Source organism: Mustela nigripes, chromosome 1 (genome assembly GCF_022355385.1).
Source record: "Mustela nigripes isolate SB6536 chromosome 1, MUSNIG.SB6536, whole genome shotgun sequence".
Classification (NCBI taxonomy): domain Eukaryota; kingdom Metazoa; phylum Chordata; class Mammalia; order Carnivora; family Mustelidae; genus Mustela; species Mustela nigripes.
In genome coordinates, this window is record NC_081557.1 from 92,240,225 (window position 1) to 92,256,603 (window position 16,379).

General features: G+C 40.8%; 1 protein-coding gene across 7 annotated transcripts in view; it reads left to right on the forward strand.

Annotated features, from left to right (window-relative positions):
* SIK3 (SIK family kinase 3) overlaps positions 1 to 16,379 on the forward strand; it is a 251,927-nt gene that overhangs the window by 114,484 nt on the left and 121,064 nt on the right. For all 7 annotated transcript variants that reach the window (XM_059416600.1, XM_059416604.1, XM_059416626.1 and 4 more), the window contains exon 2: positions 14,706 to 14,822. In XM_059416600.1, the coding sequence (XP_059272583.1) occupies positions 14,706 to 14,822 (117 nt within the window). The remainder of the gene's footprint in view (positions 1 to 14,705; positions 14,823 to 16,379) is intronic.

Genomic DNA, 16,379 nt, shown 5'->3' on the forward strand with positions numbered 1-16,379 from the left:
TCTTTGTTGTGATTAGATGGGGGTTATATATTTTAGGGAGAAGGGCCAAAAAGAGAAAGTGCCCTTCTCATCACATCATCCCTTGATAAGGGTAGATGCTATCAGTGTGATTATCACTGCTGATAATGACCTTGGTCACCCGGCGGAGATGTGTGTGTCAGGTTTCTCCACTGTAAGGTTACTCTTTCTCCCCCTTTCCATATTGTCCTCTTTGGAAGGAAGTTATATACACATACTTTTTGTACCATCTTTGCAGGTGACAAAAGTAACTGTTTGAAAACTAATGAGTCTGGCATGCTTACCTTTTCCAGTGAAGATTTTACCTATGTTTTCACAGAAAGGGCTTGCCAGAATAGCTCTAAGGAGGGCCAGAGCTTTGCTCAAGAAAGAGCTTCAGTTCTGTTCATATGCTTCAATTCTTTGTGAAACGGCTAGATTTCTAGACCATAAATTATGGAAGAGATTTTCCTGGCCTGGAATTTCCTAGAGGTAAGCGTTACCTACATCGTGAAGAACCATGAGGTACTAGTTTTTTCTTGTGCAACTAAAACTTAAGCTTCAAAGAGCACACATTGATTACCTCCCAGCTGTGGATCAGAAGGCCTGGCATGGCTCAGCCTCATCCTCCACTCAGGGTCTCACAAATTTTCAGTCAAGGTATTGGGTAGATGATATTCTCATCTGGAGACTCAGGTGGGAAAGAACTCACTTCCAAGATTGTTCAGGCTGTTGGTAGAATTGAGTCCTTGACTTTATGACTAACTTTTTGCGGGCCGTTTGGCTGGAGGACACCCTCATGTTATAAAGATGTTGCCTATTGGGCACCTGGGTGGCTCAGTCAGTTAAGTGTCTGCCTTTGGCTCAAGTCATGATCCCAGGGTCCTGGGATAGAGTCCCATGTGGTGCTCCCTGCTTAGTGGGGAGTCTGCTTCTCCCTCTCCCTCTGTCCCTCCCTCCCGATGCTCTCTCTCTCTCTCATTCTCTCTTGCACTTGCGCTCTGTCTCTCAGACTCTCTCTCTCAAGTAAATAAATAAAATATTAAAAAAATTAAAAGATACTGCCTATAGTTATTTGAGAGCACCCATGGTTGCTTTTCCTATGGTCTTCTGAAACATGGCCTCTTACTTCCTCAAGACCTCCAAGTCCAGCAGGAGGTGAGGGAAGAGATTACACAAAAGTGTGAATATATATTATTATTATGTGTGTAGAATCACTGGAGGTTGGCCGCCGTAATGTCTCTCTGTTACATATTATATGACTTCTGTAGAGAATATTTGTTTTTGAGTAAGAGTCTATCCAGTGAGTTTTTTTTGATGACAGTTGGTTTGAGTACCTCTTGATTTAAAAATCGACCAGAGTACCTCTGGTAGAGTGGGTTGCCATGGAAAGAATAAACCTTATAATGACTGGCATTATTGTAAATGGAGGAAGGTTGAAGTGTTCATGAAGCATAAATGTAGAAGTGAAGAAAGCAGTTGGAGGAGGGGTGAGGCACTGTGGTATGCTTTCTCTGTTTCAAACTTCTGTTGGCTTCTGGTGTTGTCCGTCATTAATTCCTTTGTGAGCCAGTTTTCTATGTTTATTTTAAAGAACTCATTACTATACCATGAAATCTAGTTCTCAGAGGTGGCAAAACATAATGTAGTTAAGGGCTTAGGGTCTAGAGCTCCAGGGTGAGGTACTAGCACCTGAACTAGAACTGGCTAGTACTGTAGTACCAGTGCTATGCGCATTCATGTCTCATGGGACTAATCACAGTTCTAACTCCGTCGGGTGGTTGTGAGCATGAAGAGCTGAGGCCTGTAATTATTGTTCATTTTTTCCAGCGCGATAATGCTTCTTCCATGGTTATGTTTTTAAAGAGGAATGTGAATTCTTTAAAGAAATAATTGAAATATTTCCCGATGAAACATGGTGATTGGGATTTTGGATGAACTTGATGGAGGTGTGGATGAGCAGAATTGCTGATGAGTTAATAATTGTTGAAGCTAATAATGGCTACTTATGATACTCTGTCTACTTTTGTCTATATTGGAAGGGTGCCATAGTAAAAAGGAAAAAAAAGCAATATTACCATGGCACACAGTGAGTGCTCAGTATATTTTAGCTATTACTACATTGATGTTTAATATATTGGAATTGTCTAAAACGCAAAAATGTGAAACAAACTGAACTAAACACTCGGTTTTTTCATTTCTAAGACTCTTATTATAGTTACAGTTTCATCAAGTTTGGATAGCGTATCCAAGACCTTAGACTTGGCTTTTTGGTTTCAGTGTTAGTGTCTTCTCATTTAAGTTGTATTTTATGGGTTAATTAGTTTGGCTTATTTGTGGCTAGTATCACATTCCATTTAATTTAGTCTACCATGGTTTCTCTAAGCGGGAGGGAGATTGATATCAATATACTTGATTATTTAATGTTATTAGTATCAGTAGTAGGAGACTTTGGCTTTACCAATAGTGAAAATATTAGCAGCACAGGCCAGGGTTTCCCTAGGTAAACAGTGGTGTTATGCTTTAGTTTAATGTAATTGCTGCTTAATTTAAGTGAGAAGCGTAATACTTAGGAGCAAATTCCCTGAGGCTCTCTTGGCTGTGGTAAATGCAGTTTTTTTGCTTAGCATATGGTCCTACATTATATAGCACTATAAAAGTAGGTGGCTTGACTTTTTTTTTTTTTTGAAATATTTTATTTATTTATTTGACAGAGAGACACAGCGAGAGAGGGAACACAAGCAGGGGGTGTGGGAGAGGGAGAAGCAGGCTTCTCGCTGTGCAAAGCCAGATGCGGGGCTCATCCCAGGACTCTGGGATCATGACCTGAGCCAAAGACAGATGCTTAATGATTGAGCCACCCAGGCGCCCTGGTGGCTTGACTATTTTAATTGTTCAAGACTGAGAGTTATCTAACTAGTGATTCTGTTTTACTTTATGTGAATGATACTTAGAACTTAAAAAAAAAATTAAACAAAACCAATATCTTTGGGAGTTTTCTTTAGGAATTGGCTCAGTGAGAAGCTTTTGTCTTGATAACCCTGCTTTCAAGTACATACAGGCACACATTTATGTAATAGATCAGAATGTGGAGGACTGCAGAGCTGGTGACACTTGCCCAAGGTTTGCCACAAATGTATTTTAGTGATGGGGTTGGGAATGGAGTCCTAGATCCCAGCTCTTGGTCCAGTGCTCTTTGGCCATCCCAGTGATTTCCAAATTGTTCTCCAGAGCCTGAGGGTTCTAATATGTTTGTCTGTTTCTAAACCTTTTGCCCAAAGTTAGCCAGAGTAGCTCCTTCCTCCCTCCCTCCCTCCCTCCCTCCCTCCTCTCCTCTCCGTTCCTTTTCCTGTTCCCTCTCTCCTCTCTCTCTCTCTCTTCTTTCTTTCATATTATGGTTTCTGTTGTCTTAGCAAGACTCTGTTTAGAAGGGAAAATATCCCGATACTGTGGATGTTAGTTCTGATGTCTCTCCTTCCCTGAACTCTTTATCCTGTGCCATCTTCTACTCAGAAAAGTACATTTGATTTATTGGCAGGGTTTTGTTTGACTTTGTTTCAAAGATGTCATTGTGTTCTCTGTAGAAATCTGTGACCCAAAGACCTCAGGAAAATTCAAAAGGACTTCTAAACATGGAGAGAGAATGATTTTTAGTATGAGGTTATTATCAACGAATGTTTCATTTCCCTGCAGTTCTCTGCATTCTCTCTTCGTTCGCTCATCTCCTCGGTCTCATTCCTTTGAGTTTCTGGATGGTTTTCCTCATAATCTGTTGTTTTTTGAGAAGATATTTATGCAAATATGTCTACTTTAAATGAAACTTTCTGATGTCTGGAGATTTTGGGGGTCCCTTTGGTAGTGAGTTATGGGTCATATCAACTTGCTTAAAAACAGTCTTGTCAAGATCAGAAGAGGGCCCAAAAGACAGTGTAATGGGTTGGTTTTTGCTTAAATTATGGATACTTTTAATGACTAAAAAAGCCCCTCACTGGTATTAACTGTATTCAACATTTTAGTCAGTCAGTGCACCATATGATAACTTAAAATCCTTGATGATACTTTAAAAGGTTATCAAAATTCTAGACTTGCCCTGTAATGTCAGTTTAGGACTGTCATAGAAGGTCAGAATTTAGGATGCATTTAATCTTGCTACAGGAAAGGACAAACAAGTTTACTAAATGTGAAGTCTGTTATATTAAGTACATACTTCATATAATTGTGTTTTTACATTCAATGTGGTACAAACTGTTAACATATAGATATATACAATAATAAATCATATGATAATGAATTACATTTTAATAGAGCAGTTTTTCATATTTTTTATGGCAGGATTATCAATAGTGTTCTTCCTGCCTTTAGAATAAATACCAGAAATTTGAGAATTAATTAATTGTTTACCATTAGACTTTCCAGAGGAGTGATTTAATTTACTTAAACTTCACTCTTCAGCCCATCAAACACAAACATTAACCATGGAAATATAAAATGTTTGATTTGCGAATGTGATGACCATTAACTATAGGGAACTCATTGAAGCCAGAATAAATGCTAAAAACCACCACCCCAAATAGTCTCATTTTGGTGGAATCCCAGAGGAGTTTTTTTTTTTTTTTTTTTTTTTTTTTTTGCCAGCACTAATGGTGTGCAGCTGTGATTAAGAATCCCCATTAGAAGGTACTTGGTGCCATGTTTTTAACAGGCACAGGGAAACTGGGTCTTTAATTCAGGGAAGACAGCCCAGCATCAGCATTCAGACTAGATAGCCTGGTCCGACATAGACATACATTGTGACAGCTCGCAGTAGGGCACGTGAGCATGTGTGACAAGCAGGTCTCAGAAATAGGGAGGATAAGGTGCTCCCTGGTAATGGAGATCGCTTCCAGTTTTCCCTTTGTTTTCATTACCAAAGAGCTGGGAAATGTAAAAGATGAGGAATTTAGGGTAGTTTTTCAGCTGTTATTGTGTTCCCTTGGTTCTCTCAACTTTTTGCTACTGCAGGCTGTCTTATTAGGCCTTGGGGGCATATTAATATAATTTAAAACAACTTAAAATATGAACTGTTGCTGACTCTGTTCACCAGGAACAACACTACCATTGTAAGGTTAGCACCATGCTCAGTGTCCTAAATCTCCATCGGGGAAGTATAAGAAAGTTATGCGGGCCACTTGAGTTCAGCATTCTTTCCAGCTGGTGCTTTAAAAAGCTTGAGTGTTCTAGGTATTACAGCGAAATGTGCTTAACAGGACACAGGCTCCTTGACAAATGCCGTCCTTGGGAAGAGCGCACTTCTTCTGTGAGTGTGTGTTATTTTTACCCATGAGCTGGCACTCCAGGACAGAGTACTTCATTAAGAAAATTCATCTTGAAATTCATTCAGCTTTCTGCCTCCGTCTAACCTCACAGTTGAGGTCATTGCCAAGTTTCACCCACATGTCTAATCTCTCTTCTCTGGGACTCAACTGCCATTCTTCATAGCTTCATTTTCTACCATAACTTTAAATTTTGCCTTGGACTAACTGCTGCTCCTTGTTTTTCTTTTACTTCAGAACATTGCTGTGATAATTACTATTTTTTCATAATATCCTTTTCTTTGGGATACTGTTCTTTGGTGGCAGGAACCTTTGGAGCTTCCTTCTTAATCCTTTTCTTCTCCTCTCCAATGCCTTCCTGCGGTCCCTCAGTGTTCAAAGTCTCCTCTCTGCTCTGCATTCTTCAGTCCCACTGCCTCTTTCCTGCTCTTTCCCTTCTGTCCTTTGTTTGAGGGCTTCAGGGTATTCTTTTAAATAGGTCCCTAACCTTGGAATTAAGCCATCGGTCCAATTCTCATTCTCCCTCTTCAGCTTCCAAGTCATGATCAACTGGAAATAGATACCTAGAAATGGGTCAGGCACTGCTTTTTGTAAGTAATTCTTCATTGTTATGGTCAGCTCCATCCTCTTCTCCACTCCTTGTTCACTTAGTTCATTTCAGTGGGAAACTTAAAGGCAGGAGTTGATTTCAACGTTGTGGAAAGCACACAAAGTGTTGCCGGCACTGTGTCAGTGTTTAAATGACAGCAGTGGTAGTAATGTCGGTGTGGCTGAGAGAGTTGCCCGTTATGTTAGAGATACTCCTAGGACTTCTGCTTTCTGAGAGGGTAAATGTTAACCAGATGGGAATTACTGGAACTGAGAAATCATTTTCTTTTTGTCTGAAAAATTTCCCTTCTCTCCCTTGAATTCCAAGTAATCACCAGAAAATTTCCTTTGATTAATTATGCACAATCTGACCATGTTCCACCTTAGGAATTCTTCCAAGAATAACGTATGTATGGTTCTTGGTCCCTTTTCTCACTTCAGGAAGCTCCCGAGTCTCTATCCTCCAGACGTAAATACAAGAACAATTTCACTTTTACTGTTTAGTACAGCCAAAGCAGAGCAGTAGAGAAAAGTAAGTGACCTTAAGTCCCACTAGATATTATGAACGGTTTCCTTTGAAACCTGATTTACTCTCACTTTTGGTGGTCATGTTGCGTTCTCCTGTTGGCTGGAATCCCAACATCTCAGTCAATCCCTAGGCTTCACAGTTGCATATTGTTCTAGAAGGGGAATTGTGATTGATATGTAAAATGGATAGGATAGTCAGTTCTTCCCGAATATCTGTCTTAGCTTTGTCCCTTAAAACTTGATTTGGCTATTTGTTACCGACTCAAATATGGAGTCCTCCTTGATTGGTTGCAACACAGGAGACAGGATATCCCAAGAATATGGCCAGTTTACGTCCTGACCATGGCCATGTGGGACATCATTAATCATGTCCAGTTAGTGCCTGCCGGTTTAGCCTACTATCTTAAGAGAGTAAAACTTGGGGCACCTGGGTGGCTCAGTGGGTTAAATCCTCCGCCTTCTGCTCAGGTCATGATCTCAAGGTCCTGGGATTGAGCCCCACATCGGGCTCTCTGCTCATCAGGGAGCCTGCTTCCCCCTCTCTCTGCCTGCCTCTCTGCCTACTTGATCCCTGTCTGTCAAATAAATAAATAAATAAAATCTTTAAAAAATAAAAAAAAAAAAGAGTAAAACTTAATTCTTCCACAGAACCCTGTCGAGACTAGCTTCTACCGGACTGCACAAGGGCACCACCTTAAGCCCATCAATTGTTCAATAAACATTTTTTAATGGAATTAAATTGAGTTCTTGGAATGCAACTTTTGAGACATAATTTAAGATTCTCTCCCAAGGCGGTGTTTGAGCATTGAGTGCATTGCAACCTGCCAAGTTTCTTCGAGATCAGTAACTGGCAGTTCTCAACATTGAGTCCAGTATTTCAGAAGTCATCTTCGTGTAGTACGTATTGGAGCAGGCAGCTTACTGGCATTGTCCACCATGTGGACCACATACATCATTTTAAAAAATTTTTCAAGTAGTCATATTTACAAAAGTAGAAAGAAGTGGTGAAACTAGTTGTGGTTTTTTTTTTTTCAGCTTTCTTGAGGTGTAATTGACAAAATTGTAAGATATTAAAGAGCACAACGTGTTGTTTTGTATACTTATACATCGTGTAGGACTCCCCTGATTGAGTTAATTAACACGTTCATCCTCACATATTTGCCTTTTTGGTTTGTTTGGTTGTTTTGTTTGTTTTTGGTGAGAACATTTCAATTCTATCCTCTTAGATTTCAGTTATACAATAGTGTTATCAACTGTAGTCACCGTGTTTTACATTAGATCCTCAGGCCTTATTCATCTTTTAACTGAAAGTTTGTACCCTTTTATCAGCCTGTCCCTGTTGCTCGCCAGTCCCCCAGCCCCTGGCGCTCACTTTTCTACTTTCTGTTTCTATGAGTTTGACTTTACTTTTTTTTTTTAGATTCCATATAAGTAATACCATGTGGTAATGTGGTTGTCTTCCTCTCTCAGACTTATTTCACTTGGCACAGTGCCCTCCAGGTTCACCCATGTCATCACAAAGCCTTCTCCCCCCCCACCCCGGGCTGAATAATATTCAGTTGTGTGTATATATGTATCTCTGTGTGTGTATGTGTGTATATCTATCTATCTATCTATCTATCTATAGATAGACAAATGGATAAAGAAAATGTAGCTTATCTATCTATCTATAGATAGATAGATATACACACATACACACACACACAGATACATATATACACACAACTGAATATTATTCAGCCCTGGGCGGGGGGGAGAAAGAAAATGTAGTTATATGTATCTATAGATAGATAGATAAGCTACATTTCCTTTATCCATTTGTCTGTTGGCAGACACTTAGGTTGTTTCCATACCTTGGCTATTGTGAATAATGCTGCGATGAACATGGGAGTGCAGGTACCTTTTTGAGATAGTGACTTCATTTCCTCTGGATATACACCCAGAAGTGGGATTGCTGGAGCTGGTAATTCTGTTTTCAATATCTTAAGGAACCTCCATACTGTTTTCCATAGTGACTGTACAGTTTTCATTCCCACCAACAGTGCACGAGCTTCCCTTTTCCTCATATCTGTGCCAACATCTGTTATCTCTTGTCTTTGAATAGATACCCTAACAGGCACGAGATGGTATCTTGTGGTTTTGATTTGCAGTTCCCTGATAACTGGGGTTGTAGAGTACCTTTTCAGGCATGTGTTAGCCATTTGTATGTCTTCTTTTGGAAAATGCTACTTAGGTCCTTTGTTCATTTTAAAATTGGGTTATTTGTGTTTTTTTTGTTGAGTCATTTGAATTCCTTGGTTATTTTGGATAATTAACCCCTTATCAGATACATGGTCTACCATATTTTCTCCAATTCTGTAAGTTGCCTTTTCATTGAAATTAGTTTTTCGTAATATATTTTATTTAGCCTAGTATCTCTAAAATGATATTTATTCATGTAATCAATATAAAATTTATCAATGAGATCTTTTATATTCTCATTTTAATATTAAGGCTTTGAGATCTGGTCTGTATTTAGCATTCATAGCATAGGAGTTTGCACTGGCCACATTTCCAGTGCTCAGTAGTCAGATGTGGCCACTGTGCTCCGTATTGAACAGTACATATCTCAACTGTGAAATGATACTAGATCTGAGCTGAGAATGATCTAGAAATCAAGAAATAGATAATAAAAATTTACCTACACCGAGGCACCTGGGTGGCTCGGTTGAGCGTCTGTTGCTCAGGTTGTGATCTGGGGTCCCGGGATGGAGTCCTGAGTCAGGCTCCTTGCTTGGCAGGAACCTGCTTCTCCTTCTCCCTCTACCTCCTGCTCCCCCTACTTGTGCACTCTCTCTCTCTCTCTCAAATAAATAAGTAAAATCTTTTAAAAAAATTTAGCTACAGAACCTAAGGTAAAAACAACCCCTTTGGAAACCATTCACAATGGCAAAAAGTTTGATATCTGCCAAATTTTAAGGCATTTCAATGAGTAGAACTGCTTCAGAGAACATTGGGGGGAAAAAAAACAAAAAAAAACTTTTCTCCACACCCATAATGTTTTCTCTTCCCTTCTTAAAAGCATTCAATCTGCAAAAAAAAAAAAAAAAAAAAGCATTCAATCTGCTTACTGTATTTTGTGAAATTATTGTGTGTCCATCTGCATACTGGTTTAGGGGAGTGTGCTGTCTCTTTCTGGAGGAATTTTAGCACTTGTGGTCTGCATTTTCTTCCTAAGTGGTTCCTTTCTTTAACTGTCCCATTTGCCATTGCATATCCCTGAATGAAAGAACCCACTTTTTTTCCTGATGGGTGAGGGGGAAGGGTGGTTTGTTTTGATCTTAATACTGAACCTTTCCTTGGCTTATTGGTTTTTATTGTCTCCTTATCTTGCCTGTGAATTTGGTGTCAGGATACGCAAGTGAATTATTGCCTGTTGTGAAGAAAGCACTGTTTTTTCAACTCCATTCCCTGTGAACATTACTGTGCTTGCAAAAATTAGGTAAGAGTTAAAGGAACTGTGGTTTAGGAGTGAGAACTAAAAGGGGGAAATAGCTGTTTTCCCCCCTTCTAGAATGAATAATAAAGAACTGTGACTTTAAATTTGACACAATCTGAATTTAATTTTTTGTCATGCCACATGCCAGTGAAAAAAGGGGTCGTCGAATGGAAATATCTTGGGTAGAGAAATTCCCAAGGTCTCTAGGCAAGCTATATCTGTAAGCAACATCTTGGATACAGTGCCGTGTTTAATTAATATTAGCATCAGTTCATATCCTGCTTCTTGCAAGAGAAAAAGAATTCTATATAGAACAAGAAACTTTAAGAAATATATGGTCCCTTGGTAATATATTGGAAGTTTCCTTTTTTACTTGTTACGCTTTTCATATGGAGGTACAAGGAGGTGATTCATAGATTCTCAACACCAGAATCTTAACAACATTCTTGGAGAGTTTATCTTCCGTTTACCTACCAATTTACCGTGTGCTGTGGATGCATTCCATTTTTCAAGCAGCGAGTGTGTACTTCCAGCCAAAACCCTGATTGTGTAGCCGCCACTGATCTGTGGCAGTGAAAATTTACGATCACCGAGCCCTTCAGGTAGTGTCAGAATAATCACACTCGCTTGCCAACTCCCTGCTCTCTGACGTGGTCTGTTTCTCGGTTTCATTGGTGTTTTTCCATTTTCTGGAAAACTTCCATCTTCTAGTTTGCAGCTAAAACAGGAGCCGAAGCTTTTGGAGGTTGTCTTTTCCATTCAGTGGTCCTCTCAGGCACGTGTGCCCAGTGACACGTGTGTCCTCCTCTCTGGCTTTGGTACTGAGTCGGGAGGGCAGGGGGTCCCCGGCCCACCATGAAGGGAAGCAGAGCGTGCTCTCCCTGGCGCAGCCCTGAAGATCAGGTCCTGCTGTGGGTTTGGTCCTGTGGCTTGGTGTGACGCTCCCGAATGGAATGCGTTTTTCCCCCAGCTTTATTCCTTCCATGTTCTTCCCACAGCAGCTCGAAGCCACCAGTTGGTTCTGAATGCGGCCCACAAATTGTTAGCTGCTTCGCCTCTTGGCCCCCTCCGCTTGCCCCTTGAGTTAGGAACTGATGTGTCTGAGAGCCAGGATTCTGTTGTTTAGTGAAGCAAATCTCATTTTTGCCAACAAATGCCTAAGGTTTAAGGCTTGATTCCAGAAAACAAACAAACAGGTCAGAGCAGTCCCTGTAATTAACGCGGAAGGCCTGTTCACCACATGCCAGGCATTGTATGCAAAACAGGCTTCAGCCGTGAGCTTACGTCCAGCAGCCTTTAGAGCAGGTTCTGTTGCCCACATTTCTAAGGAGCCACAGACAAATTACATAGCTTGGTCAAGATTATACATGAAAAGGGCAGTTCTGAGACTTGGAACCCAGGCAGCTGGATGCCAACATCCGTCCTTTTGACTCCATATTCAGGTGCGAGGCCAAGCTTTGCCCAGGTCTTGTTGTATCTTGAATCTCACTGAGGAGAAGATGGGATTGGATGTTTAAAAGCTCTCTGCATCCACCTTTGAAGAACAGATCATACTTAATGCAGTTTTCCCTGAAAAGATAAGAATGCATTTCAGTATGTGGGGCCATAGTCTCTTTATGGGGAGACAGATACACTTGTTATGAAATGCAGAACGACATCCATACTATACCATTATCTCTATCAAATTAAAAATAGTTTCTAGGTACGTGGGATATAAGATCTTGTAGCCAGCTGTGTTCTCATAGATGATTAGATTTGGTTTTCTCTGCCTTTGTGAAAATCTTACTGCCTCAGAACGCATTTGAAATTCAGAAGGAGTTCATCGGAGGAGTGAATCGGGAGGCCCTGTGACTCTCCCAGTTAATGTGTGACTCAGTTCTCTCTTGTGGGTGAAAAAGTACAAAAATACGGTCAAATGTGTTGAAGGCCCTCTTTAACCACCGCCACCCTCTACCCCAGTGCTGTTTCTGTGCCGTCCACTGGCAGGCACAGGCAGGTTAGGCGAACTGAGGCCCGGCCCTTGGGCAATTGACAATCAACAGATCTTAGTATTGCTTTCCATTCTCATGGCACACACAGAAAATAATTATTTTCTCTATGGTAAGCAAGTGAGATTTCTTTTTTTTTTCTTTTTAAGATTTTATTTATTTATTTGACAGAGATCACAAGTAGGCAGGGAGGGCAGAGGGAAGCAGGCTCCCCGTTGAGCAGAGAGCCTTGATGAGGGACTCGATCCCAGAACCCTGAGATCATGACCCAAGCTGAAGGCAGAGGGTTAACCCACTGAGCCACCCAGGTGCCCCTCAAGTGAGGTTTCTTGAGGCTGGAGGTGATCCATTGCTACCTATCCATGGCCTTGGGTACACCTGTATCCCATTTCTAGCACACTAGTTGGGGAGCTCTGTGACAGGGCTAAGGCTGCAAGTTTCTAATCTTGTTATGTATATGCAAACAATCTGTCAAGTATAATGTGCTATTCATGTGTAGGTATTTATTAATAATTAATTACTATTGAAACCCAGATATTTATTCTGTAAGAGGACATTCTGTAAGAGGACATTGTGTTTTGGGAGCTATTCTTGGAGAACCAAGTACAGATGCCAGACCAGTTGCTGGAGTTAAGGTCCCGTGTGTGATATGGCACAGTAACACGGAGAAGTAGAAATGCTGATGGGAGGCACTCAGACGCCCTGCCACTGAGCTGTCCCCCTTGTCCAGGGTGGGATGATAGAAGACTTCTTCTAGGAGATCGAACAGCTGGTGTGATTTGTTAACGATTCTGCTCTTTCTCTTCATATAATTTCCTAACCCCTTCTCAGCCTATCCCAGTTCTTTCTTTTCTCAAGTTCTGCTTTATTTGTGAAGTCTTTCCCTGTGTCTGCTTCTCCCCCCAGTGAAGGTCATACTCTATCCTCTGTTTTTTTTTTTTTTTTAAAGATTTTATTTATTTAATTGACAGACAAGAGATCACAAGTAGGCAGAGAGAGAGAGGAGAAAGCAGGCTCCCTGCCAAGCAGAGAGCACGATGCGGGACTCGATTCCAGGCCCCTAAGATCATGACCTGAGTGGAAGGCAGAGGCTTAATCCACTAAGCCACCCAGGCGCCCTCCATCCTCTGTTCTACCATCATACCTTGCTTATAGCTTTGTTGATTCTGTTTCCAACACTGCATTGTTGTGTTTCATGTATGACTCTCCCCTACTAGATTGTGTGCTCCTTGAAGTTAAGGCTGTATCTGATTGAATCTTGGTAGCTTAAACTACATTCAGCTCATCTTATCACATTCCATCATTAGGCAGGGATTGGACGCTCTTGGAATTGAGCTGAAATTTGTCTCCTTGGGCCTTTCTTCCATCAGTCCTCATTCTAATACCTGAACCAACTTCAAAGTTACTTTTACGTTAGTCATTCTTATATTGGAATTTCTACCTTGTGTAGTTCCATATAGTCTTTATTGCTCTGGGCTGAGCATTTTGATTATTGGTATTTTGCTCCCCTGGTTTTTTTTAAATTTTTCTCAGTAAGGTCCCTTTCCCTCTCTCAGAGTTTAGAATCATAGAATTGGAAGAATTGGAGGGGGTTAGAATTTAGCTTTGCTTGGTCCTTCATCAGACTAATATTTTTTGATTATTTACTGATCAACTAAGACAGAGATATAGATTTATTTCAGGGCAACATAGTATTTTGAGTATATCACTAAGAATAGTGAAGAAGTTTAGATTTGGTAGAGTAAAAAAAATTCTTCGTCTTTCATTCTGTTTTAAAATATATGTGCCAGACGCCTGGGTGACTCATTCGTTAAGTGTCTGCCTTCGGCTCAGGTCATGATCCTAGGGTTCTGGGATCGAGCCCTGCATTGGGCTCCCTGCTCAGCGGGAAGCCTGCTTCTCCCTCTCCCACTCCCCCTGGTTTTGTTCCCTCTCTCACTGTATCTCTCTTTTTTGAATGAATAAAATCTTAAAAAAATAATAAAAATGTATATGCTGCTGGATAGCTTAACAATGATGGGCAAAATAGATGTTTGTTGCTAAGCAGTGTATATATAGTACAGAAAGATCTTCAGATTTTTAGAACATTACCATTAAGAATTTGATGAAGCCAACCAGCCTGGGCTTTAATCCTGGATCTGGTGCATCCTAGCTGTAAATGACTTAATCTAGGGTAAATTACTTCATCTCTATGTGTCAGTTTCCCTATTTGTGAAATAAGGTTAACAGTAATGTAAAGTATTGTGAGGTATCAGTGGTTTAGTACTTGGAAAGCATTAAGGATTCTGCTTGGTGCCCAGTAATGTTCCGTATATAGTGACTCTGCTACTACCCTGCTGTACCCCGCCACTACTACTATTGAGTTATGTTAGCACCTGGTGAGCTGTGGGATGCACCAGCGGAATTTCTGGTCAAACCTTACTAACTCGTCCTGTATTTGTCCTTTAAGCATTTCCTCTTCGCAAGAGACCCGGCGTACCATCGTCTGCATCAAAGCATGATTTGCCAGACTGTGATCCCATCTGTGGAGTTAGGAAGTATTTTGTTTGTCTTAGGGTTTTACCGTTGGAGCAGTTTAAGAAATGGCAGAAAGACCCATTAGCTTTTGAAATCTGTTCCTTTGAGACCAACTTGCTAGGAATCCATTTCATGACTTTTTAAAAAGAGTAAAATAATTTTCTTCATTGACATTCTGTAAACAAAATGCTGGTAATTTGCGTTATGTGGAATGTAACGTCTTAAAGTGGATTTAATTTTCTGTAGTGAACTGCTTTTAATCATGCATCAGAGTAAATTTTCTTCCTCTGTTCTCAGGTTGCTATCAAGATCATAGACAAGACCCAGCTGGATGAAGAAAACTTGAAGAAGATTTTCCGGGAAGTTCAAATTATGAAAATGCTTTGCCACCCCCATATCATCAGGCTGTACCAGGTAGGCTCCTTTGTGATAGAGCCTATGGGAACGAAGAACCCAGAATAGCCACTTGTGTGTATAGAAGAAAAGGTGTCTGGGTGAACATCTGCAGCATTTCTTGGTTTCTGTGTTCACACGTTTATCCTACTGTTTTCCTGCCCACTCGGCACTCAGGTTTCATCTGGCTCTTTACTAGTAAAGTCCGCCTTACCCACGTAAGCCTTTTAAGTTTGTTCTTTAAAACATGGGTATCATTCTGTGTGGGGATTACGCCAAAGTATTATTCAGAAGATGTCAAGAACTTATTTATGTAGATCCGAATCCTAAAACAGAATGGAAAAGCCAAAGGAACAGAGAATTTTTAGGGATGAAAAGCTAGAGGTTAATAGAGTATTATCTTTTTATAACATTCCTTAAGTACTCCTTTCTGTGATCCCGGTATGACTTAAGGATGGCAAAGGGTATTTTAAGTATGGCCCCTTTGTCAGTTAGAACCCACCTCTTTTCTAGTAGGGCCCTAGACTTTGTTTCCTAAGGTAGCATTTGATAAGCACTTCAAGATTGATTTGGTGTAATGGAAGAGATTTCCATTCTGGTTTTCTTAGCTTCCCAAGAATCGTGCACATTTCCTGCCATCCTCAACAACGATTCCCTTACCTTACTGCAAAAGCAGTAAATCTAATGATGAATTTCAAGCCAGATAGGAAGAGAGGACCTTGCCTTAGCAGGCTGGTGGAAGAGACATTTTGGGAGGGGTGGGGCTTTGGGGTGCTTCTCAGGTTGCACCGTGTAGGCAGCTACAGCTCTGCCTCTGCCCAGGGCCAGCCCTGCTCACTGCTTTCTACTAGAACAGCCATCACCTACTTGTCCAGGAAGTGGCCACCCACTAGGTTCATCTGCTGCTGTTAGTCTGCAGTAACAGTCACTGGCCCAGGCATGGCACTGTGTGTGAGGGTGGAGGTTCAATGGGCAGGCTTTCATAGTTGTTAATTTTATGGAAAAGAAAGCAAATCGTGATGTTAGTGTGTATGGTTAAGGCTACAGCTCTAGGGCTCTTTTCTGGCATCAGCTGCTCACATCATGAAATGAATTAGATCAGCAGGAGCCAACTTGTTGAAATTTATCAGACTCAGTTCTGTTGAACCACGCCTACATCGTGCCCCAGAAGCAGACCCGTGAAAGCTTCCTAGTGTTGCCTGAAGCCTTGTGTCTGCAAACTCGGAGGTGTCTATCTAACCTCTGCTTCCTTCCTATCCTGATCAACTGAGGAAACTTCTTGACCTCACTTTTTAAAATAAATCATCTCTAAATAGTTGTGGGGCTTATGAGGCTGACTTTTCTCAAGAGGTTAACTTGTCGGTCTTAACCTTATAACTAAATTATCCAAGTTGATCTTTCTTACCCAAGATTTCATTAGCTGGCAGGAGTTCTCATACTTTCAGCCCTGACTTTTGAACAATGTCCTCTTTTAAGCTTTAATTTTGCTCTCTGGCAGCAAGTATTGTTAATGGGGGATTCCGGGCTGTCAAGGTGAATGGCTGTCAAGTTGTCTTTGTAAATAGTATCCAGGTAGTT